At 37.1% G+C, this 25971-nt stretch overlaps 2 protein-coding genes across 6 annotated transcripts in view; one reads left to right on the top strand and one right to left on the bottom strand.

The window, feature by feature from the left end:
• Window positions 1-16640, top strand: part of MIER3 (MIER family member 3) — a 35826-nt gene extending 19186 nt beyond the window's left edge. For 2 of the 3 annotated variants that reach the window (XM_008074620.2, XM_021707325.1), the window contains exons 7-12: window positions 2157-2308; window positions 4451-4532; window positions 6270-6364; window positions 12184-12311; window positions 12395-12537; window positions 12647-16640. In XM_008074620.2, the coding sequence (XP_008072811.1) occupies window positions 2157-2308; window positions 4451-4532; window positions 6270-6364; window positions 12184-12311; window positions 12395-12537; window positions 12647-13104 (1058 nt within the window). In that variant the 3' untranslated portion in view covers window positions 13105-16640. The remainder of the gene's footprint in view (window positions 1-2156; window positions 2309-4450; window positions 4533-6269; window positions 6365-12183; window positions 12312-12394; window positions 12538-12646) is intronic. The other variant, XM_008074619.2, reaches the window with a different exon arrangement.
• Window positions 10410-24745, bottom strand: SETD9 (SET domain containing 9). Of its 3 annotated transcripts, none has more exons than XM_021707328.1 (5): window positions 24237-24745; window positions 22060-22183; window positions 21690-21805; window positions 20424-20529; window positions 10410-10590 (listed from the first exon to the last, which is right to left on the bottom strand). In XM_021707328.1, the coding sequence occupies exons 1-5, from the start codon at window positions 24472-24474 to the stop codon at window positions 10587-10589; spliced, it is 588 nt and encodes a 195-aa protein (XP_021563003.1). In that variant the 5' UTR covers window positions 24475-24745; the 3' UTR covers window positions 10410-10586. The 3 variants fall into 3 exon arrangements, with proteins under 3 accessions (XP_021563003.1, XP_021563001.1, XP_021563002.1); XM_021707326.1 differs by lacking the exon at window positions 10410-10590 and adding an exon at window positions 18527-18950; XM_021707327.1 differs by lacking the exon at window positions 10410-10590 and adding an exon at window positions 18527-18950 and having other exon boundaries at window positions 20420-20529.
• Between the last annotated feature and the right edge of the window lie 1226 nt (window positions 24746-25971).

The following is a 25971-nucleotide window of genomic DNA, read 5'->3' on the forward strand; positions in this document are numbered from 1 at the left end:
CCGCTGCATGCACCCTTGCACTCAAGTATATACTCAGCAGCTATAGGTCCTTAATGTCAAACATAATGGTGTAATAATTCCTTCAATTGTGTAACTCAGGAGGGAATGTGTACTTTCTCTAACTTTTGAAGGAATAAACCTAAACTATTTTAACTAGCTCACTTGTGACCAAAGAGTAAAGAAGGTTCCAGGAACTTCTTTCAAAAGTTAGTTTTGGCCAGGCACTGTGGTTCATGCCTGCAATCCCCACTTTTTGGAGGTTCTGCGATGGGAGGATTGCTTGAGCTTAGAAGTTCGAGATCAGCCTAGGCAACACAGTGAGACCTTATCTCTATACAAAAATTTAAAAATTAGCTAGCATGATGATGCACGTCTGTAAGTCCCAGCTACTTGGGAGTCCGAGGCAGAAGGATCATCTGAGCCCAGGAGGTTGAGGCTGTGATGAGCCATGATTGTGCCACTGCACTCCAGCCTAGGTGACAGAGTTTAAGACCCCCAACTCAAAAAAATCTGTCTTATTGCTTCACGGGCACACTTTATGACTTTCCTGCTAACTCGGAATGACAATGCCTCATACAGTTGTGGGCATAATGCTCTTATCCTGGTCCCTAGTACATAGTGAACTCAATAATTTTTTTATTTTTAGTTGAAATCTCACTCTGTCGCCCAGGCTGGAGTGCAGCAGCCTGCATGCTCACAGCTACCACAGCCTCTACCTGCTGGGCTCAGGCAATCCTTCCGCCTCTGCCTTCCAAGTAGCTGGAAGTACAGGCACGCGCCACCATGCTCAGCTAATTTTTTGATTTATTTTAGAGATGAGATCTCACCAAGTTGCCCAGACTGGTCTCGAATCTGTGGGCTCAGGCGATCCTCTCACCTCAGCCTCCCCAGATTACCTTTATTAGCTATGTTTTTATGCAGATTTTTTTTTTTTTGAGTTGGAGTCTCACTCTGTTGCCCAGACTGCTCCCGGCCACCGCAGCCTCCACCTGCTGGGCTCCAGCGATCCTTCTGCCTCAGCCTTCCAGGTAGCTGGAATTACAGGCACGCACTACCATGCCCGGCTGATTTTTTGATTTATTGTAGAGATGAGGTCTTGCTGCCCTGGCGGGTCTCGAACCCGTGGGCTCAGGCAATCCACTCACCTCAGCCTCCCAAAGGTGTGGGATTACAGGCTGAGACACCGAGCCTGGCTTATGCAGATTTTTAAATGAAGAATGGATTGCACTTGAAGCACTGGGCTAAATACTTAGGTCATTCCTATTAATTTATTGTGTAAAGTAGAAACTAGAATAAAGTGGCAGAGTACGTTAATAAAATATACACTTGTTTTTAATATTTCTTTCACTAAAATATTAGTCACTTTAAGACATATTGGAAAGCTTACCTCTCCTACTGTTACTCTTCATTTTTCCAAAAACCTCCCTAGGGAGGTTTGATTAATCTGCTTCCTCCTTTAAATAAAAATTATTTTATTGGAAATAAATCAGTAAAGGAAAAATATGCTTTTCTTAAAGACTTCATTATTACCAGATATTTGTTTTTTATTTGTTTATAGTTTTTTACCTCTAGAGATTTCATAGAGCCATTTAAGGAAATTCAAGAGTAAATTCCAAAGAAGTTATTAGAGAACTTACACAGTTTATTTTTTACTCCTTCATTAGAAGAGCATAAGATACCATACGGAGTTTTACATTAGACTTTACTAGGCATGGAAAACCTTATGATTGGTCAGTAAATCTGACTGCCGAAAAAGCTGTTTGCTCTGGCTACTGGAAGTCTTGGCCTACAGTAAAGTTTAAAAAAATTTTTTTTTCGGTTTAGAAAATACAGCTTATTTAAAAACTAAATTAGAAAGAGAGAGAGTGAGAAAGAGGACATTCACCTTCTCAAAGTAGCGGAGGGGACCAAAAGTCAGGAAACATGGCCTGGCCATAGCTCAGAGAGCACATGGCCACACCATAGCTTAATGAGACAATGGCCAAAAATAACTTTTTAAAAACTAGTGAAGGGCTCTACATGCCAGATAGATTACTAGTGTCCTCAAAGTTACTTGTCCAGTGGATATCCTACCATGGATGACGAGGAACTGTCTGTGTTCATCTTTGAGTATGTTTACTGTAATGTGTTAATGGGATTTTTTTTTTGTTAATCAGTTTATGAAAATGAAGACCAGTTACTTTGGTGTCCTGATGTGGTTTTGGAGAGCAAAGTTAAGGAGTACCTTGTTGAGACCTCCTTAAGAACTGGAAATGAAAAAATAATGGACAGAATTTCTGCAGGAACACACACAAGGGACAATGAACAGGTATACTTTGTCTTCTGTTGAAACAGCAGCCAACTTACATTATCTTCTTGATTCAAGCGTTTCTTACATGTGAATTGAATATCTTTTCTGGTAGACTTTTGAAATTTGCAAAATACTGGTTTAACATAATTTTGAGATCCTGAAGTAACCACTCTATGCAGTTTCATGTCTTTTCTTTCAGTCTTCTATCACATATCTTACTTTAAATACCATTTTATATCTTTTTAAGCACTTAATCTTATTTTCCTTTGCCATTGAGAATTCTTTATGACCTCATTCTTGATGACTATATAATCTATCTTATACATGTAATTATTTAAAAATCCTAAAATTGCTTAAATTTTATGATAAATGTATTTTTGAATTATTGAACTTTATTCAGGAAGTGATTAAAAGGTAATGTCTAGTAAAACTATAAATTTGACGTAGGAGCATTTGCTAAGCACTTGAGTATAGGTGCAGAACACTCTCCTGATCACATGTGGTAAGTGTGTGGGAGAATCGCCTATCACGTTTTCTGAGTACTTAATTTTGCACCTCTGACATCATCTTGCCCCTCTCAGTGTCTTTTTCATTTTGTATCCTAGCTTAGGTGACCTTGACTACTGAGTACCCAGAGATGGGTAGAATCAAACTTGAATTCCCAAGTAGCGTAGAGAAGTCATACTAACTTGAACTTGAAAATAGTTTTGTCAGCTATCAAAAAAAAATCCTGTTGTGTTTTTGTATTGATATTTCATTGTTTATAAATTAATTTTAGAAGAATTCATATCTTTACAATTTTTTTTAGCATCACATGCATCTCATTAACTTAATTCCTCAATATCTTTTCTGTGTATGTGTGTATTTAATGTGGTTGTAAAGGGGATCTCTATTATAATTGTATATTGTTGATATAGAGAAATAACAATTTTTTAAACATTTTATCTTACGCTATCAATTTTTATGTCTTTCAGTTGTTTCTCTTAGGTTTTCTAGTGTATTCTTTAAAAAATTTATTGTTAATATTTTTGTTTGATACGTCATAATTGTGTACATTTACAGAGTGGTTTTCTGGTTTTAGAGTTGCCATTAAATTATACTTTTGTTCCTTATCATCATCATATCTTTTATTTCTGTTTTACATCTTAATGCATTAGCTGTAACTCTCAGATATTTGATAGTAATAGTGATTTTAACCTGCTTTTGGTGAAAGTAATACATCTAAGGTTTTTATGTTATAAATAATACTGATCCTTGCTTCAACATAGGGTATCTTTATTTATAGCAAGGTAGTATCCATCTGTTAATAACTATTATAGTTGTTTACTTTTTAAAATTAGAAATGGATATTGGTTTATCAGATGCTTTTTAAAGCAGCTGTTGAAATGATTGACTTTTATAAATTGACATAGTAATTGTACATATTTATAAGATACATAGTGATGTTTTGATACACAATTAGTGATTAGATCAGTAATTAGCATAGAGATGATTGTTTTTTAATGTAGCCTATTGATGTCTTGAAAGTTTTTCTAATATACAGTCATTCTCACCTTCCTTGAAATTTACTTGAGAAGGTGGATTATTTAACTTTCAGTTTAATTCTGTTTTTTCTGTTTATTATATTCATAATTCCAAACAGATTTAATAGGAAAAAATTCTATTGGAAAAAAGTGATATCTTTCATAGTAGATGGGAATAACTAAAACCAATATAAACCTGGTCACCAAAGTACCAGTTCTACTATTCCAAGCCTGCTACTGTTCCTCTAAAACGCAGGGAGGAAATGACATCAAGAGACAGACTATAATTCTAATTTTTCCTAATTAAAAAAAAAAAAAAAAAAAAAGCATGTAAAACAGGAGAAATTCCCAGTTCAGAAGGCCCAGCAATTTAAAAAAAAAAAAAAGAGCCAACAATGACATAGTAGATGACTTCTGAGAGGGAGAGTGAGAATGAACAAACTCATGTAGTCCATCTGCAGGGTGGTTATATAGATCAAATGCCTGGGCAGATATATTCCCAAATGTCTTGAAATTAGAAAGCATTTCAGCCTGTATTTGTCTCGGCTCTTTTGATATACCTGTTTTTTTAAAGTGCTGTTAGGTATGAGCTTCAAGTTATTTTTATTGAATTTTTCTTTCCCTCTCTCTCCCCTAGGCATTGTATGAACTTCTCAAGTGTAACCATAATATTAAGGAAGCAATTGAAAGGTACTGCTGCAATGGAAAGGCATCTCAAGGTAAGAAACACTTGGGGTCAAGAGAGGGAAAAGACAGGGTATGGCCACTTGGGGATCAGAATAAGCAAAGTATCCTAAGGGACAGAGCAATCCTGTAACGCTTTTATGAGATATGTGTTCATCTTCATAGCAAGTAGTCTATTCCTTTTCTTGCCCTCTATTTTTAGACTTGCCAGAGATTGTTCAGATACAAATTAGTTAACCCTCTATCACTTTCTTGAAGAAATAGTTACAGAGCAAAGCAGACCCCAGAGATGACAATATATCCAAAGTAATTTTTAAAAATGATCTTATAATTTCATTGAAAAAAGTTGTTTTTTCCTTCTTTAAAAAAAAAAACAGGACATTAAAAGGAGATTAAATATTAAAAAAAGAAACATGTATAATATGTTCTCTTAAATTTATTTCAAGAAGTATATTTTTAGTAATTGTATAATAACACTTCACAATACTTAGGACTTGTTTTATGTGTGTCAAAGAAAATGGTTGACTTTTATTTCAGTATTTTTTGTCATATAAATGGATCGCATGTACCATAGTTTTCATTAAGTATATATAGAATGAAAATAATGCTTAGTAATATTACTTAGATGGCTTGGAAAAATATAGAAACTAAATAATACATTTAAATTTGAAGGTTGTGAAAGTCTATTGAGAGGTTTCCGTTATAAATGCTGCTGCTTGAAAAAAATTATTCTAAGCTCTCAAAACTCAAAAACTAAATACTGGTTTTTTCCTTAGTTCAGACTGTTTTTCACCTTTATTATGACCTGTCCCTAGTATCATTGAGTGAGAAACTTCAGAGATAAAGAGGAGTAATAAACTAACTCTTAAGTTTAGCCTATGACCCTGTAAAGACCTTCCAGATCTCTGCTCCAAGTAGACATTGAATTCACCAACAACATTAACGTCTGCTGGGAAGTTGAATAAGATTTAGTTTTTTGAAAGCATGAACTATGTCTTGTTTTCTGTTTTTTCAGAGTATATCATTCTACATACCAATTTTATTTTATTTTGTTTATTTATTTTTTAGTTGGGGTCTCACTGTCACCTAGGCTGGAGTGCAGTAGCATACTCACGGCCACCGCAGTCTCAACCGGTTGGGCTCAGGCAATCCTTCTGCCGCAGCCTTCCAAGTAGCTAGAACTACAGGTGTGCACTAATTTTTTGATTTATCATAGAGACGAGGTCTAGCTAAGTTGCCCAGGCTGGTCTCAAATCCCTGGGCTCAGGCAATCTTCTCGCCTCTGCCCCCCAAAATGCTAGATTACAGTCGTGAGCCACTGTGCCTGGCTATACCAATTTTAAATAAATATGTTGATTACACTTTATTTGTGGTCTCTAATTAAAGAATTTACAGTTTTGATGTAAGACCAAAATAGAGCTTTTTATTCCTCATAAAGGGAGTAACCTTTTTTTTAGTTTTAAGATATGCTATGCTCATTGTTTAAATTTTTTTTTGAATCAGAAAAACAAGCAAAAATTATTTTTCAAATATTAAATTCTTATAAATTCTTTTAAAATATTAAATTCTTATCCTGCAATGCAGAGAAAAAAACCAGTGTTTATATTTTTGTGTTCTAGGCTTATTGATAAGATTTATAGTGTGCATACTAATCCTAACCAAAATCTCCTACGTATCGAATTCATTTGTGTGGGGGGGTGAGAGAGACTGATTATCGGTGGTTCATGTAAAAGAATTTTGAGGCCCATGAATTTTGTTTTAAATTTTTTTAGAAGGAATGACAGCATGGACAGAAGAAGAATGTCGAAGCTTTGAACATGCACTAATGCTTTTTGGAAAAGATTTTCATCTTATACAGAAGAATAAGGTAAGTTGGGCAAATTAGTACAGGAAAATTACTAGTTACAATGAATGTAAGCAATTAATTGATAAGCCACTTGAGTAGGAAAACAACTGGTTAATGTTCTCCTGCCATTAACATTTCAGATATCACTCTAAACATTACGGAATTTGCTCATAGCTGCCACAGCCCGCTCCTGGGTGGCTGGTAGTATAATTTACATGTCTTTCAACATAAACAGTTATCAAGTTATCCAAGCTATATAAAGGTTTGTGGCCTCAAAATCATTTCTTTTCAGCAGTGAGAACTACAGTTGCTGAAAGGAGAAACATTGTTACTTTAAAAGCAACTAAAACTATATTCTGACACCAAATGTTGGTAAGGATATGGAGCAACAGGAATTGTCATTCTTTGTTGGTACAAATGCAAAATGGTACAGCTGCTTTGGCTGACAATTTGGAAATTTCTTATGAAACCAAACATACTCTTACCATATCATTTAGCAATCCCACTCCTTGGTATTTACCCAAATGAGTTGAACACTTACATCCACACAAAGCCTGCACACCAGTGTCTGTAGCCACTTTGATCGTAATTGCCAAAATTTTGAAGAAACCAGTATGTCCTTTGAGGCGAATGGATAAATAAACTGGCACATCCAGACACTGGACTGTTACTCAGCGATAACAAAAATGGGCTGTCAAGCCACAAAGAGACAGGAGGAATCCCGAATGCATATTACTAAGTGAAGAACGCTAATCTGAAAAGACTCCATACTTTAGGATTCCAACTATACAACATTCTGGAAAAGGCAAAACTACAGAGACAAGTAGAACGATCAGTGGTTGCCAGGGGTTATACAGGAGGGAGTATTTTTAAGGGCAGTGAGGTTATCCTGTATGATACTGTGATGGTAGATATATATGTCATTACATATTTATCAAAACTCATAGAATGTACAACAAATAGAGTGTAAGCTGTGACCTTTGGGTGATGATGTTTCAATGTCGGTATATTTATTTTAACAAATTTACTGCTCTGGTGTCGGCTATTGACAGTGGGAGACGCTATGGAAGTATGGGAGCAGGAAGTATATGGAAACTGTACTTTCTACAGCTCTGTTTTGCTGTGAACCTAAAAGTCCTCTGAAAACAAAAGTCTGTTTAAAGATTTTTTTTGTTTTTCACTCTAAAATATCCTTTATTGGACCGGGCGCGGTAGCTCAAGCCTGTAATCCCAGCAATTCTGGAGGCTGAGGCGAGAGGATTGCCTGAGCCCATGGGTTTGAGACTAGCCTGGGCAACATGGTAAGACCTCGTCTCTACAATAAATAAAAAATTAGCCGGGCAGGGTAGCTACTTGGAAGGCTGAGGAGAAAGGATAGCTGGAACCCAGCAGGTTGACACTGGGGTGACTGTTAGCGTGTTGCTGCACTTCAGCCCAGGCAACGGAGTGAGACTCCAACCCCAAAATCCTTTATTATCTTTCTTTATCCTAAAGAATGGCAGGGTTCTGAAGCATTTAGGTAATAAGTCAACATTTTTACCTTTTTAAAAGAAACTAATAGATTTTTATTTTTTAGAGCAGTTTTGGATTTCCAGCAAAACTGAACAGGAATTAAAAAATTCCCATATATTTTCTCCATCCCTAGCATTTTCTCTATTATTTTAACATCTTACATTAGTATACATTTAGTACAATTGATGAGCCAATGTTGATACATTATTATTGAAGTCCATAGGTTACATTAGGGTTTATTCTTTGTGTTGTACATCCTGTGAGTTTTGACAAATGTGTACACCCACCATTACAGTATCATACAGAGTAGCTTCACTGACCTAAAAACTCCCATGTTTCCTTTGTTCTTCCTGGCCCTCCCTCCTCCCCTACAGCTTCTAGCAACAACTGATCCCTTTTGCCACTTCGAATGTCATATAGTTGGAATTATGCAATATGTAGCCTTTTCTGATTGGCTTATTTGACTTAGCAGTATCCATTTAAGTTTCCTTCATGTTTTTTTTAGGCTTGATAGCTCATTCTTTTTTTTCTTTTAATCACTGAACAGTATTGCTTCATATGGAAATGCCATTTTGATTTTGATTATTCGTTCACCTGGTTGAAGGGTATCTTAGTTGCTTCCAAGTTTTGGCAATTATGATTAAAACCGCTATAAACATTCATGTGCAGGTTTTTATGTGGATGTAAGTTTTTGATTCATTTTCTTAAATACCAAAGAGCAGAGATTACTGAATAAAATGGTAAAAGTATGTTTGTTTTGTATGAAACTGCCAAACTATCTTTCAAAGTGGCTGTACCATTTTGTACTCCCACTAGCAATGAAAGAATTCTATTGCTTCACATCTTTGCCAGCATTTGGTATTGTCAGTATTTTAGATTTTCACCATTTTAATGGACTTTCAGTGGCATCTTTTTGTTGTCTTAACCCTTTGCACTCAGATGTCCCCTCTCAGGGGACATCGTAAATTTAGCAGACCACTCGGATGTCCCCTCCCAGGGAACATAAAAAGATTGCTGGTGACTATACAGGACAAAATTATACAAGCACGGATTTTTCAAAAATGTATATTTTTTTGAAGTTTTACATTCAAATTGCATGAAAAAGCAAGTAAAGAAATAGAATATGTACTGAGATATGATCAATCAGTTGAAAAGTGATTTTCAGGAATCACAAGTGTGTCCTTCCACATATTCTTCAAACAACAATAAATTACATATTATTAATGTGAGGAAGAAAATGAGACTGCACCATCTGCACAAAGAGAAAAATACCAGGTGGAAGACATCAAGTTGCTGTACAACATGTATCAATGAACCTGCAATGTATGTTGGTGACTGTTTCACATATTACCACACATTAGAAAAATACATAAAATTTCGATTGTTTTGGTCATAAATAAGTTCCTCAATGCCCAAGATTCCATTATAAGCCAAATATCATTGCAATAAAATAATTGGTTCTAATGCTGTACTATCTAATATGAAGTGACTTGTTTTTCACTATTTTGTAAAAAAGTGTAGTTGAGTTGCACACAGGTGATCCATGAGATATCTTTGAGTACAAAGGGTTAATTTGTAATTACCTAATGAATATGATGTTGATCATCTTTTCTTATGCTTATTTTGCCATTTGTGTATCTTTTTTCAGGTGTCCGTTCAGATCTTTTGCCCACTTTTTAGTTGAGTGGTTTGTATTCTTATTGTTGAATTTGAAGACTTATTTGTATATTTTAGAGTCTAGTCTTTTATCAGATACATGTTCTGAAAATATTTTCTCCCAGTTTGAGACATGTCTTTATATTCCCTTAACAGTATGTCTTGCAGAGTAAATGTTTTTAATTTTAATGATGTCTAACTTACAAGATTTTCATTTTTTATTGTTCATACTTTTAATGTTTTTTCTAAAATACCAGATTAAGGGTCACCTAGATTTTCTCCTTTTATTCCCTGGGAGCTTTATAGTTTTGTGTTATATAATTAGGTCTGTAATTCATTTTGAGTTAATTTTTTGAAAGGTGTAATTTCTGTATCTAGATTCTTTTCTTTCTTTGTTTTTTTTTTTTTGGTATGTGGATGTCCAGTAGGTCTGGCATCATTTTTGGAAAAAAACGATTCTTCCTCTGTTGAATTGCCTTTGCTCTTTGGTCAAAGATCAGTTGACTGTATGTCTTTGGGTATATCTCTGACCTCTCTTTTCTGTTCCATTAACCTGTTTGTCTATTTTCCCCCCAGTGTTGATTACTGTAGTTTGATAGTAAGTCTTGAACTTTGGTAGTGTCAATCCTTCAACTTATCATTTTCTTCCAAAATTTTGTTGGCTATTCACCTTTTCATATAATATTAGTCTGATGATATTCACAAAATAGCTTGCTGGGATTTTGATTGGGATTTCACTGTCGATCAAGTTGGGAAGAACTATCATCTTAACAATAAAGAGTCTTCTATCCATGAACATAGATTATCTCAAGTTGTTCTTTGATTTCTTCAATCAGAATTTGGTAGTTTTCCTCATATAGATGTTGCATGTATTTTGTTAGATTTTATACCTAAGTACTTAATTTTTTGGAGTGCTAATGGTATTGTTTTGGCAAATTTCAATTGTCATTGCTAGATATAGGAAAGCAGTTTACTTTTGTATACTAAACTTGCCTCCTGTAACTTTGCTTAAGTGCTTATTAGTACCAGAAATTTTGTTGTTGATTCTTTGGGGTTTTCTACATAGACAGTCATGTCATCTGTGAACAGAGACAGCTTTATTTCTTCCTTCCCAATCTTTTATTTCATTTTCTTGTCTTACTACATTAGGTAGACCTTCCAGTATGATGTTGCAAATTTCATACTCTGTATGTATGAAAGCTTAATGTTTTTTCAGAGAAGAGATGAAGTGTTTAATTTAGTGAATAGATAAAACATTTTATTTGTTTTTTTCTTTTGTTATTTTTTTTGAGTTGGAGTCTCACTCTGTTGCTCAGACTGGAGTGCAGTGGCCGCTCCCGGCCACCGCAGCCTCGACCTGCTGGGCTCCGGCGATCCTTCCGCCTCAGCCTTCCATGTAGCCGGAATTACAGGCATGCGCTACCATGCCTGGCTGATGTTTTGATTTATTGTAGAGATGAGGTCTCGCTGCCCAGGCAGGTCTCGAACCCGCGGGCTCAGGCAATCCACTCACCTCAGCCTCCCAAAGGCGCGGGATTACAGGCTGAGCCACCGAGCCCGGCAGATAAAACATTTTAAAAGAAGTGTGGGTTGTCCTTTAAGTTAAAAAAAAAAAAAAGCCATCAGTTTTGTAATGACTTACATGTGCTCTGTCCATTCATTCCATAAACAATTATGTCCTTCCACTCCACTTACCAGACATTGTTTTAGTCACTAGAGATACATCAGTGAATAAGACAGAAAAGGTCTGTGGCCCCACGAAGCCTGCGTTCTCTGCGAAGACTTATAGTTAATGATGTTTATTGAAAGGTATTCTGTATTTCTTGGTTTAAAAAGTTTAAAAAGCTTGTCCCTATATTGGTGATCTCAACTCACTCAGGAATCAGGATAGAAATACTGAAATTTCCTTATTGAGTCATGATTAAGCAGGGGAGAAATTGTTTATTGGAGAAGGAGAAAGACTTGTTCGTATATCTGAATTCTTATCTGTGGCTGTATGTAGTTACATGAATTCTAGTTTGGATGTAGAGCCAAGTAGGCGAGACTCATATTTTATTATTACCAGTCTCTTGAAGCTAAAAGCCAAACACATATTGGAGGGGAAGAGCCCTGCCTATAGCTAGCAAATCATCTTATATTCCAGCTGTTATAGATTGTTGATTCTTTTGCCACGGATTCTAAGTCTCTTTTGGATAATGGAACCCTTTGATAATATGGTGAGGCTGCATTCTTTCTCCCCAGAGAAGGATACCTGTGTATGATTTGGGGAATTAATTGAGTCCAGTGAAATCCATTCATGGACACCTCGGGGATTGGTTAATCCAAATTTATGAACCCCTCACTGTAGTCACAATCATAGTGAGAATTTAGTGAAGAAAAGCAAAGGATGGCAGTGTTTCAGGATTTTTCTGTAAAGGTGTAAGATAATTTCTGAATGCGTATTTATTTTATAAACTAATACATTATGATTAAAAAAAACACAAAATCTGGGCTTTTGAAAATGACCCCATCATTGAATGTAAAGGCATTTTACTAATAAAAGAATTCAGAATTTCATAATTGAGAAGATAGAAAGTAAGACCCATGGGTTGAAGTTATTACATTGTTGTGGGAAAGAAAAGTTGCTAAAAAAAAAAATCATTTGTTTTTAAAAATCCAACTTTTTTCATTAGGTGAGAACTAGAACAGTTGCTGAATGTGTAGCATTCTACTATATGTGGAAGAAATCAGAACGTTATGATTACTTTGCTCAACAGACAAGATTTGGAAAGAAACGATATAACCATCACCCTGGAGTTACGTAAGTACCATGGGCTTGACTTCAGTGACTTTTGTTTTCACCTGTGATATACAGTCATAAAATTATTGGGGTGTGTTTTTCAGGGACTATATGGATCGTTTGGTGGATGAAACAGAAGCTTTGGGTGGGACGGTAAATTCTTCAGCCTTAACTTCTAACCGGCCTGAGCCTATTCCTGATCAACAGCTGAACATTCTCAACTCTTTCACTGCCAGTGACTTGACAGGTAAAAATGAAGATCTTTTTGTGTTCTTTGGTCTAGTTGGTTGCAAAATTGTTTCCTCTTTGTTTCATGTCATAGGACCACTTACTTACCATTTTCCATTTCTTTTTAGCTTTGACCAACAGTGTAGCAACTGTCTGCAACCCCTCAGATGTGAATTGTTTGGATGATAGCTTTCCTCCACTGGGCAACACACCCCGTGGACAAGTAAATCATGTGCCTGTTGTAACAGAAGAGTTACTCACCCTGCCCAGCAATGGGGAAAGTGATTGTTTTAATTTATTTGAGACTGGATTTTATCACTCAGAACTCAACCCAATGAACATGTGCAGTGAAGAGTCAGAAAGACCAGCAAAAAGATTGAAAATGGGCCTTGCTGTCCCTGAATCCTTTATGAATGAGGTTTCTGTAAATAATCTGGGTGTGGACTTTGAAAATCACACACATCACATCACCAGTGCCAAAATGGCTGTTTCTGTGGCTGACTTTGGCAGTCTGTCTGCCAACGAGACCAACGGCTTCATCAGTGCCCACACTCTGCATCAGCACACCGCCCTCCACTCTGAGTGATGTGAGTGAGGAGCCCGGGAACAGTGGGTGTGCAGTACTGGTAAACTTGAGGGGAGCTATCAGGTTTGCATAGTCTTTCACTGGAAGTTTGAACCTTTTTCACTATGACATCAGTGATGTCAGTATGTATAGAACTATATCTTGATTTATCAAGAGTATTTTCATTTTTCAATCCATAAATGTGGAAATGAACTATGATCAGCAGAGTTGGGAACTAAGATTGAACTCTGTGGTGCAGCTTTAAGCTCTGCTTCTCTCTTCCTCATCTCCCAATACCTCTTCCCCACTCCCCTCTTTTTCTATTTTTTTCGTTCCCCACTGCCCTCACTCCCAGTTTTAAAACCTGTAGACAGAGGCCACCAGCTCAAAACCAGCACAGATGTTCTGAACTGAATGGTGTGGCTTCTTTTGGTGTAAATTCCTTTTGCCGTAATGGATGCAGTGGAATAACAATGTTTACAGGTACCGATCCCAATCCCTGCTCAATGTAGCATTTTTTGGGTTTTATTTTCTTAAGTAATAAAAGCAGGGGTAGGTTTCTTTAAACTGCACAAACATGCAAGGATTTTTTTAAAATGGAAACTTCTCTCATGTTATTCAACTAGAGCACTTCAGTTTACAAACAGCAAGTCCATCTTTATGGAAGCCAGCACGAAGAACTGTGTGCAAATTACGAAGACACTTGCTTGGATCCTGTTTCAAAATTCTAGACCAGAGCTACCTTGCACAGAATTGGTCATTTTACTGCCACAAGATTTCTGTGTAACTGTATTTGTTGGCTAAAAATTTGGCATTTGAAGATGTGGTATTCAGATGGGAGATGGGGTTTTGTCCACCATTGTCAAGATTGTAATCTTAAAAATCATACTTGTCATTGATAATTTAGTTTATCCTGAGGCAGTTGACTTGTGGAGGCAAGTCTACAAAGCCTAGGATGTTGCCACTCAATGGTTTACATTTTGGGACACCTCTTAAGTTGTTTGTAGCACTGCAGTTCAAAGTGTTAATATTTAGAGGGACTTCTAGATTTTATACATGATGCAGTAGAACCTTGAAGTATATTTAAGCTTTTTTGTTTAGCTGGAATAGTTGGTAAGAAAAATGTGAGTATATCCTATCTGAAATAGAATGGTACGTTACCACTTTAAGTTTTTAAAAAAATGATAGACGTTCAGATGTATCTCAAACTCAGTTTTATTTTTATTCCAAACGTTGTGAATGAGAAGCCATTGTCATAAACTTTGGCCATTTTTGCTCTATAGACATGCAACTTTAAGTTATAAGGTGAATCAAACAATATGTAATACAGTATTAGGATGTAATAAGCATTGCTTTTATAGTACAGTTAAAATAGAGAATCTTTTTTTTGCACCGTCTTAATTGAAATTTTTGATTTTTACTAGTGTGTTGCTTTGCAAAAAACTTCAGTGTTTGGCTGCATTGCTAATATCTGTGAGTCTAAGTTGCTTCAAGGTTGTGCTGATGATTAGATAGAATGTAGTGATCTTAGTAGTGATCGAAAGGGAGGGTATTTATTATATAAACTGTGAACTGCAATGACATCCTTAGTTTTGGATGGTATGTATTCTTGTTTTTCTTTGCAGCATTTTAATGAAGATTGCTTTGAAGTGTTTACTCAGTAGCACATTTACTATAAAATTTAGTTTAGCACAGTGGACAAAAGTAGTTAAATTAATAACTTAAAAATCAGTCTCTAATTTATACACCTAAAGTCTAGCATTCCTGTATGCACACAGTAAATAATGGGTAGCCTGGGCTCTGTGTTGCTTTCTGATATTTTTATCCAAGTTGTCAGCTTCTTATTGCTGTGTTGTGCTAAACTTTGAACCTTATTTCTTTTATTAAAAATCAGTACACTTTCTATAATTTAGTAAGAATACTGGCCATAATCTTCCATTGTTGTAACTTTAATTTTCACTCTGGGTTTACAGTGGCTGGTTTGTATAAGTAATTTACACAAAGATGACTGAATGCTAATACCAGTTGCACTTAAATGAACATGCCCATTCTCAGTAGCTGATGCAGTAATATATTCAGTTTATCTATGCATTGCTGGGATCTTGATATAAGATGGAAACAGTGTTTCTTATCTAAAGTTTTGATTATCAGCAAGATGAATGGACACTTTAGTTATTTAAAGATTTTTGACCAAAATCCAGAAAATGGTATGAGAGAAAAATAAATTCCAGCTAGTTTAATAGATTTTTAAATGCCAATCTGATTTTAGCCTCTTAGAGAGTGCTAACTAGCTGGTAACGTTTACTTTTAATTCCTTGTTAAAATGAGGCAATAATTTGCAAGATTTTTGTATATAAGTGTAAATTCTTCATATCTTTTTAGATCTAATTCAATATTTTCTGACTACTTCTGCCATGTATAATACCATTTTTGTGCATGCTTGATGTGACATTCATAAATTGTACCACTATGACTTTATCCATGTATAATAGCTATTTATTGAATTTTCTTTTAAAAGCTGGATTTACTGTTTTTTTCTCTCCATTTAAACATCTTAACAGAGAATTTGTTACTGTTTATTAAAAGAATTGCGTTTGGAAGCATGAAAATAACTGATGTGCAGTCATATGAAGAAACAATAATGCCTTTATTATCAAGTGTTAAGCACAATTCTTATAACAAACTGTGATGAATTCTTTTTTTCCCCCCACATTATTTTCTTATGAACAAACCAAAAATTCATGGTGAGCAGTTGCAGTGTTGGCTGATACATCTTTTATGTACAGGGAATTTGAAGAGGACAGTGGATTCATTTAGAAGTGTAACTGGTGCTGTGATTATAGCAATACTTTACTTTTGTTAGTTGTATTTCATCTTTTTCATGCTAGCTTTTTAAATGCTTAGTTTTCCTCTTGTCATGGTCAACTGCTGAATTTACTTGAAGGATGTAGAATACTGTTAAAAAATACTAAAATCTGTACAATTAGGTCAAAGAATTGTGCAATCGTTTCCTTTTTAATTTTTAAAATGCCGAGGGTCATAAATATTTGAGAACATCAGATCTAATAGAACGTAGTGATACTATTTAATTTAACCAAAGTCTCTAGTGAATATTTCAACTTTGAATGTAAACTAACAAATAAACCTGACCACCAAGGAGATTGTTTGCCCAGAGTTTCAAAGCACATTGTCTACAAATGGAAATTGAAATAATTTATAAAAATATTGACATTACTATGTTTTTTAAAAAGTTCCTAATTTTTTCACTAAAAGGAGGAAACTATTAGTTTTATTGTTAAATATGGTAGATATTAATATTCCTGTTAGATGACCAGTGATTCCAATTGTCCCAGTTTGAAATAAGTACCCTGTGAGTATGAAATAAATTAGTGACAATCAGAACAAGTTTTAGTATCAGATATTCAAGAGGAAGTTGCTATGGTTGCATTGATTTTAATATTTGTACATAAACACTGATTTTTTTGAGCATTATTTTGTATTTGTTGTACTTTAATACCTGGTGTACAGTTCCAGAAATAAAAATCTGGAAATCTTTTTTTTTCTTGGTTCGTGTGAATATTTGCCAAAAATAGATTTTTTATTTAATGAATCTTAAGCTAGACCAAGTAGGTAGACCTTGTAGCACCGTTAAATTGATTTTAGATGTAGTAAATATGATAGGTAAGGAATAAAGTTGGTAGATAAAATATTTTCATGTCTGCTATACGTTTTCCATCTATAATAAAGTTCTAAACTTCTTAAAGTAAGGATTATGCTTAAAGTAAGGAAACATTTATTTAATGTTATGTTTCAACACTGTTCTAGGCAACTGTCTTTTAGGAAGACATCTGAAATTTGATCAAGTATTACTTTGCAGATTATATTTGTGGTCAACTAGACATTATTCAGTGTCATTGATCCTGGTCAGCTCTTTCATCTTTTCAAGCTAAAGGTCTTATCTTAGCCTAATTTCATAAGTTTGTCCCCATATTTCATTTGATCTGAGCAGTGCTTTATCTAGTTCTGTTCTTAATATGCACTGATCAGATTGCACATAATATCCAAATTTTGTGTAAGGCCAAGAAGTGGATAAAAAAGCAAAAGCCTTGACTCTTTTGCTTTAGTTTCTTGTCTAAAACCACAGGGCTCTGTGGTGGACACATGCACAGAAGCGCCTTCAGAGCAGGCATAAGCACAGGTATTTTTGCATAGAGCAAGAAGACAGCCACATGCCTTTATAAGAGCTATAGTCCTTTGGGCTTTAGGGGAGAAAGGAGAAGCCTTGTGGAAGAAAGAGAATCTGGTGACGTCTAGGTCACCAGAAGCCATTTTGGCCATAATTTTCATCAACAGTATGCTTTTTGAGCTTGCTAATGGTAAGTGCTATAGAGAAAAATGGGGAAGTGGAATGGAGACTGGGGGCTGGCGTGGGAGCTGGGGATTGTAAATTTCAATAGGGTAATTAGGCAAGGCTCCTCACTGAGAAGGTGACCCAAGGGAGAGAGCTACTGGGGGGAAGATCTTTACTGGCAGAGAAGTGCAAAAGCCCTGGGGTGGGAAAGTGCCTGGCAGGTGTGGCTAGGCTGGAGTGAGCTAGGGAAGAAAGGAGAGAACAGGAGAGGTGAGAGCTGGTCACTATGAAGGACTTCAACTTTCACTCCATGATAGAAGGAAGGTTTTGAACAGGGGCGTGTCAAGACTGATATCCAAGAATCACTCTTGGTGATGTATCTTGTAAGGGGGACAGGAGTGGAAGGAAACAAGGCAATTAGGAGGCTCTTGAAATTGCAATAAACTCGGTGGCACAGTAGTGAAGGTAGTCAGAATCTGGTTATACTCAGGTTCCATGGAGATTGTGGCTTCAGGGCTGCAGCCAGGTTAACTTATGAATACTTCACCACTGAACCAGACTCGTTCTGTCACTAGTGGGGCTGGCTACAGGCTATATTCCTGGCACAAGGCAGAGACCTGCCCAGGACATATTCTCCCAGCTTGCAGGCAGAGTCCACAGCGAAGAAACTAGAAGAGTATAGGCCATGGGAGCCTAGTTCTTCCCCAAGCATACTCAGAAAGTCACTTTTCCTCAGTGGGTGGAGAGAGGCTAGGAGTGTGACAAATGGGAGCTCTCCACGTGAAAACACGAGCCATGGGGGACAGGTGTTCCTCCCATCAACAGTCGCTTCACCATATTCCCATGTGAAAACAATCTCACATTTTTTTTTTAACCTTTCCTTTGGTGTGGAAATGTTCAAAGAGTAGAGAAAACAGTATAATGACCTCACATTTTCTCCTTATCCAGCTGGAACAATCTTTAAGTTATACATACACACCAATTTACTCATGGCAACACAATAGATATTTTTAACTTGATTCTGAAATAAAGGTTTTACAGAAGTTTGTACACATCAACAGCACTACGAGAATTGCTGATGCTTGGCCAAGATTTTATAAACCACCACAGAGCTTACAAAATAAACAAAGGAAAAACTGAAATTATAAGTTCAAGTAGTAGGCTTTAATTTAATAAGCTATTGTGTATTTAGTTGAAAACCAATTAAAACTGGAATTGCATTACAAATTTGAAATTGTAATGAAGCAAATAGCTTTTTATCATGAAATTGGAACATAAATATAATATCAACAAAAACATAAAAAATTCCCATTCCAATTAGGTCTCAAAATATTTGTTCTCCAGGTGGAACTCGGAGAAGTGATTAACAAAAAAAATTTAGAATTAACTCAATAGCTGAGTAGAAACCCTAATTTCTAATTTACAGAGTTAGCAGACAATTGTGTAGTAGTTTGAAAAAAGTTCTTCCCCTTGATTGATGTCCCTAAGTGCGACAAGGACGACACATCGGAGTAAGCTGAAAACAAAAAGAAAAATGTACAAGAGGTACAGGATTAACAGATACAAGCTCATATTTTTAGTATCATCAATACGGGTTTTACAGATGTAACGTTCTCTCCATTTTAGTTTATGCATCTGGTTTCCAGGAGGATACTGTTCTTATCCATGCTGCAGGTATTCTAGAGTATAGTCTGTCTATATCATTCTTAAAATACAAATCAGTAAGTTTATAAAACTGACGACATCTGAAAGTTGTTTCTATGTTTAGGCCCCCAAAAGTGGAATCCCAAAAAGGGATTTTTAAATGACGTTATCGTTTAACATTCTTTGGTTGATTTGTATCTGTATTCTGAAAGAAAGAAACATTACTTAAAATTATTTGGATTTTGAGAAAATACTTTTTTCTGGACACAGCATGTACACCTTCAAAGTTCTAATCACATCATGTCCTAGAGTCTATGGCTAAGAAAACCCACACATAGAGACATAAAAATTATCAGGTTTTAAGTATAATGGATAGTCCAAGTTTTAAATATCACTGAATAGGTCCTATATAAAGTTTGCCAGTGACTAAGTGAAATATAAAGATTATACCTTCCTACAGCATTATTAATGAAGAACTCTCAGCTCTCCAGAATTACTTATATTTAAAACTTTTATTTGAGTATTCCCAGTAGATTTTCCGCTTAATGAACAGAAGATAAATGTTACAATAAAAATATGTATCTTCTGGATATAGTCCTTTTTTTTGCTATAGGTTTCAAGAACCTAATAGTGAAATGGACAAAAGAAATCATAGTGTAATTTGGCCCCTATCCTCAAGTGGGTGCTTCTTGTGAGGTAGGGAACATAATATTAAAATGATTAGACTTCAGGTGTGGTGGCTCATCCCTGTTATCCCAGAACTTTGGGAGGTAGAGACAGGAAGGTTGCTTGGGCCAGAAGTTTGAAGCCAGTATAGGCAGCATAGTGAGACTTCATCTCTACAAAAAAATTTAAAAATTAGCTAAGTGTGGTGGTGCTAGCCTGTATTCCCAGCTACTCGAGAGCTGAGACAGGAGGATCATTTGAGCCCAGGGGTTGGAGGCTGTGGTGAGTCATGATTGTGCCACTGCACTCCAGCGTGGGTGACAGTGAGACCCTGACCAAAAAAAAAAAAAAAGATTAAAGTGAAAATGTATTTGAAGATTTTGTAGGTAGGAAAAACAACAGAATCGCCTGAAAAGCACTTGAAGGTTGATACTTGTAAAGTACTACTTAGAATAAAAATGGGTAATCATAAGCAGAATGAGCCAAGTGAAAGGATAATTTTTAATTTCAATAAGCCTGCAAGAACACATTAAGGTGCGATGAACATAAAAATCCAAGTTACTTAAAATTTTTCACTAACAAACTTACCACGAATTCAATAAAGCTTTTTCTTAGAAAATATATGTATTTAAGTACAGCATAAGATGAGACAGGAGATATGCTCTTTTAGAAGACTAACCTTTGTTTATCGTGGCTGTAAGTAATATTTGGAAGGTACTGCTTCAGCTCTACAGGGAAAACTGCAGGCACATCCAATTCCTGATAACAGACATTAGCTGCTCTGTCTAGGAACAAGCACATAATTTTTAGGATAAGAGCCATGATACAGGTCATAGAAAACAGTATTGAATTTTGACACTTAACGTCTGCTTTTCTAAATTGTCAAAACATACTCAAAATAAGTACTACTATGTTCCAAGCACTGTTAGATTTTATTTATATATTTATATATTAAATAATGCTGGGCTCGGTGGCTCAGCCTGTAATCCCGCGCCTTTGGGAGGGTGAGGTGAGTGGATTGCCGGAGCCCACTGGTTCGAGACCCGCCTGGGCAGGCGAGACCTTATCTCTCCAATAAATCAAAAAATTAGCCAGGCCTGGTAGCGCGCGCCTGTAGTTCCAGCTACTTGGAAGGCTGAGGAGGAAGGATCGCCGGAGCCCAGCAGGTCGAGGCTGTGGTGGCCGGGAGCGGCCACTGCACTCCAGTCTGGGCGACAGAGTGAGACTCCAACTCAAAAAAAAAAAAAAAAAAAAGAAAAAAAAATATATTAAATAATAAATAATATATAAGAATATTCAAAAAGTAAACAGTAAAACATACAAAAGATAGTTTACTTTTTAAACATGGAACATATATAATACATCTGTTTCAATTATATATAAACATAAAATAAACCTCTATATGTACATTTTTTTTTAAATGTATTAGGAAATAGAGGCTCAGAAAGATTAAGGGTTAAATAAGAGAGTTGGGCTTGGAGTTCATGTCTTCCAAACACCAAAGCCTATGCTGCATGTAGCCAAATGATCAAACTATTACCTATGGGAAAGTCCAGTCCTAAAGAAATAAGTGACTCATAAACTTAGCCAAGAAAGCATATAACAGTCTAGTGATTAATCTATAAGGCTATATACTAAGGCACTGACAAAATGATCTCTAAGTTAACTAATTTTAAAATGCTAAACTAATGATCAAAAGGGCAGTTGTTATCAATTGCCTATATACACTGCAAAATCAGAGCAAAACCAGTAAATTAAAGAATTCCAAATAATGTGTATCATTATTTTCCCAAATTCTCTCTGATATCTACCCTCCAAAAATTATAGGTGCTTAAAGACTTTAAATAACTAAGATGTTAAACTGCCTTTGGCACTGAGTCATATGGCAAGGAGTAGAATTAACCATTGCTAAATCAGGTCTCACAGCCCCATGATGTCTACTTACCATTTGAACAATTGTTGACATACTGTCCTACGGCCAGGGGATTATGAATTTCTGATGTTAGCCATGTACTATCACTCATTTTTAAAGGGCCAAGTCGATCCCTGCCGCTGCAAGATCTGTAACAGGTGAAAAGCATTTGCTAAGGGATTGTTCTTCCATATCTTAAAGTAGAATTCAAAAATACATAATTAACCCTAGAATTAAGTGCAATCTTTTCCTAAAAATTTTTTTCTAATCAATAGGACAGCTTGAGTTGTTACATAACAGCTATCTAAATAGATTTTTGTCTAAAGTACAAATGCTGTTGGTCGTAATCATTGTGATTTGATTCTATCTCCTATATTTCAATTTGTACACGGGCATCACTTACCTGTACACAACTTTTGATATTCCTTTGTCATTTCCATCAATGAGTACCCCATCCAGGCATCTAAAAATAAATGGGTTTCCAATAGACTGGAAAAAGATTGGCTCATACTTCTGATATATTGTACCTATTATGCAACAAGACAAAAACATGTAACAAGTAAAAATCATAACCTCTCTCTGGAACATGACATTCTCTTTGGTTACTTTCTCCCCCCTCCCCACCTCCCCACCTCCCCCTTTTTCTTTCCAAGTCAGAGTCTCACTCTTGCCCAGGCTAGAGTGTAGTGGCATGCTCATGGCCATGGTAGCCTCCACCCGCTGGGCTCAGGCAATCCTTCCGCCTCAGTCTCCAAGTAGCTGGAACCACAGGCACATGCCACCATGTCCAGATAATTTTTTTTTTTTAATTGTAGAGACAAGGTCTCGCCAAGTTGCCAGGCTGGTCTCGAACCCCTGGGCTCAGGCAATCCTCTCACCTTGCTGGGGGATTACAGGCATGAGCCATCAGGTTCGGACACTTTCTCCCTGTAAAGAGTAAATGCCCAAGAGCAGATAGAGCAAAGAACCAGCAGATGGAGCACAGAACCATAGACAGCAGAATAAAATACTTCTATCTTGGTGAATGCTAACATAAGCATCACATTTTAGGCTCAGTTTTATGAAGTCATATATATACATGCAGAATGTGATCTGATATTCACTAAAGAGTCTTAAGAAATGTATTTTGCTAATAATTAAATAATGTAGACATATAAAGGAATAGAAGAGTCTGACATTCGGGCTGTTTCTCCTGTCACTGGCAAAAGAGGAAAGGAGAAAATCGATATTTACTAAGTGTCCTATGCGCCAGGCATTTTTTTGTTTGTTTGTTTAGAGTCGAGGTTTCACTCTGTCACCCGGCCTGGAGCACAGTGGCATTATCACAGCTCACTGCAACTGCAGCCTCAACCTCCTGGGGTCAGGCAATCCTTCCGCCTCAGCCTCCTGAGGAGCTAGGACTGCAGGCATGTGCCACCATGCCTGACTAATTTTTTTTTTTGTAGAGACAAAGTCTCGCTGTGGTGCCCAGGCTGGTCTCGAACTGCTGGGCTCAAGCAATCCTCCTACCTCAGTCTACCAAAGTGGTGGACTATAAGCACAAGCCACTGTGCTTGGCCAGGCTTGTTAATCTATATAAAACTTAGTTTATAAAAATTTGTTTGCTGACTTGTTCTGTTTAGCCTTTACAGAGTTAGGTTAGTTGTACAGCAGAAAGCTGAGACTCCTTTGCTTAGAGATGGAAAATTAGAAAATAGTAGGATGACTTTTTAAAATCATGGGTCTAAAACAAAAACAAAAATAAACAAAAAACCATGGGTCTATCTTCAAATATTCACACACACACACACTTTCCACTATACCAAAAAACAATGTTAGTTTAACAAGTAACAGTTTATTGAACATTCTAGTCAATGATCTTTTGAAAAGAACTGCCTTACTTTTCAAGTGTAGAAATGACAGTTAGGTCTTTATTCAGTGATATTGGGGTTTAAATGTTATCTTTCATGTTTGACCCATACCATTTTAATCTTTGACTGTCAACTAACTAAGCCAAACTGACTTATTCTCTAGTACTAAGCAATTTGTCAAAGTGGGCCAGACTATGGTCTAAATTTAAACATTGACTAGAAAGATTTCCTTAAAAGAAAAATGCATTTATCCCACCAAATACTCCAGGATTTACACACCGTTGGCAAGTTTGAATTTTAAAAATCTATGGAAACCTGAATTTCCAACTCAATCCCTTACTCTCAGGATTATAGATCTAGGTGTTTTATTTGTTTATTAATTAATTTATTTGAGTAGGTATCTCATTTTGTTGCCCAGGCTGGAGTACAGTGGTGCAATCGTGGCTCACCGCAGCCTTGACCTCCTGGACTCAGGATATCCTTCCACCTCAGCCTCCCAAGTAGCTGGGACTTGTACAGGGGTGTGCCACCATGCCTGGCTAATTTTGGGATTTTTACAGAGGTAAGGTCTCACTATGTTGCCTAGAGTGGTCTTGAACTCCTGGGCTCAAGTACTCCTTCTGTCTTGGACTTCCAAAGTGCTGGATGATAGGTGTGAGCCATGGTGCCCAGCCATAATATTTATATCAGTATGTAAGATACTTGGCAAAGTACTAGTCGTGCTATTTACCAGGATACATAGATACAACTGCGCCTTTTGGTACCAATCCTTTGGTAACGAAAACACCTTTCCCAGCAGAAACCAGCGAGCTAGTTGCTCGGGCAATACTGAAACCCAATGTCTTATACAGAACTTCTTCTGGTTTAAAGATATTTTGCTGTTGATGTCTGTTTTCAAACAGTTCCACACTTTGATGTTCGATTGCCAGTAGGTCTTGATATTTTGATTTAACAGGATCTGGAAGCATAGTCAAGATTTCTGATTGTTTATTGAAATCATTTAAGAATAGAGCCTGGAAGACTTTCAGTAATGCTCCTAGGACATCTTCATCTGAGATAACTTTGTCTTTGGATTCCTCTGGAACATATCGGAGGGTCCTGAAAATGGGAAAAGTTTCTATTCACTATCTTTCAAGGGATAAAAGTTGGATTATCTCCATGCTTTCTGGCTTACTGAAAACTAAACAAATTATTCTCATGTGTTTGAAGGACATAAAACTAAGAAGTCTGGAAAAGAATTGTTTGGGAACACTCTAGTTGCCTAACTACCAACACTACATACACACATAGCCAAAATTTATGAAAGGCCCACTCTCTACTGAATGCTATGGGCTCCTTACATTATTCCATTTTTGCAGACAAGGAAACAGGCTTGGAGATGTTAGGGAATTGCCCAAGGTCCTAAAGCCAATAAGTGGAAGAGCCAGATGCAGAAACGAAGTTCAGTTCTTTACTGCACTAGACCCAACAGCCACTTGAATGTTATCGCGTGAGAATTCTCACATTCAATGGCTTTTTAAAATAGACACGTAGTTTCAGAGACAAATGCAACAGCATACACTTCTCTCCAGGAGCACTAACTTCTTTAATCACCGCATTACTTATTTCCATAACTGCATTATTTTTGTACTAATTGCATTATTTTTACTTCTGAACAAAAGGAAGCAATTCTGTAGTTATGATACACCTGAATTCAAGTTTCCCTAGTATGAAACTTTGGGAAAGTTCTTTGGTTTCCCAGTTTTTTGGAAACTGTCCTTCAAGGACGCCTATTTGGTGAGCACTATGCGGACTCCTAGCAGGTCACCAGCGCGCACGCCCTTAATGTGCCCGCAGTGACACTGATCCTCGGCGACCCACTCAGTTACTGGAACTGGCCCGTATGGCACACCCAACACTCCCAGGTGCTTTTAGTCGCCTTTTGCACGTTTTTATCCGCTGGCTACTCCATGCTACTCTCACAACAGAGCCGGATTGCTTTCACCACGTCAATGATTTGTATGGAGCTGGGTTTGGCTTTTCTCAGGAAGTTCAACCTCCTAACCCTGCCTTGGCGGCAAAAGGACACGCTCTCCCACGCAGGACGCCCGGTCCTTTTCTAAAGTTCCTGGTTTTTGCTGAGACAGGCGCCCCGGCCAGCACCGAACGCAAAACGGAGAACACGCGCCACGCCCCACCCGCGAGGGCAGGCCTCGCGGCCCGGCGGACACCGGGAAAGCAGCCTCAGGCCCCGCCCACTTGGGGGCGGCGCCGGCTTCGGGCCTCCGGCCCGCCGAGAATTCAACCAGCCTCGGCCCCGCCCACCTCCGGCCCCGCCCGCCAGACACGAACCTCCCCACGCCGCGAGCTCCGCTCACCCTCGGGCCCACCCACCTTAGGCCCCGCCCATCTCGGGCCCGCCTCCACAGGCGCCGGCACCGCCTCAGGCCCCACCCGCCTCTAGCCGGCCCGCCTCAAACCACCAC

This window comes from Carlito syrichta, unplaced genomic scaffold (genome assembly GCF_000164805.1).
Source record: "Carlito syrichta isolate Samal-C Ts95f unplaced genomic scaffold, Tarsius_syrichta-2.0.1 Scaffold316508, whole genome shotgun sequence".
In the NCBI taxonomy this organism is placed as follows: Eukaryota; Metazoa; Chordata; class Mammalia; order Primates; family Tarsiidae; genus Carlito; species Carlito syrichta.

Coding starts and splice junctions, on each gene's coding strand:
- SETD9 (XM_021707326.1), bottom strand. CDS start 24,474: ATGCTTCCAGATCCTGTTAAATCAAAATATCAAGACCTACTGGCAATC. Junction 20,530..21,689: donor TGTCAACAATTGTTCAAATG/GTAAGTAGACAT, acceptor GCTTGTTCCTAG/ACAGAGCAGCTAATGTCTGT. Junction 18,951..20,423: donor TACAGCCACGATAAACAAAG/GTTAGTCTTCTA, acceptor TTTTGTTTTCAG/CTTACTCCGATGTGTCGTCC.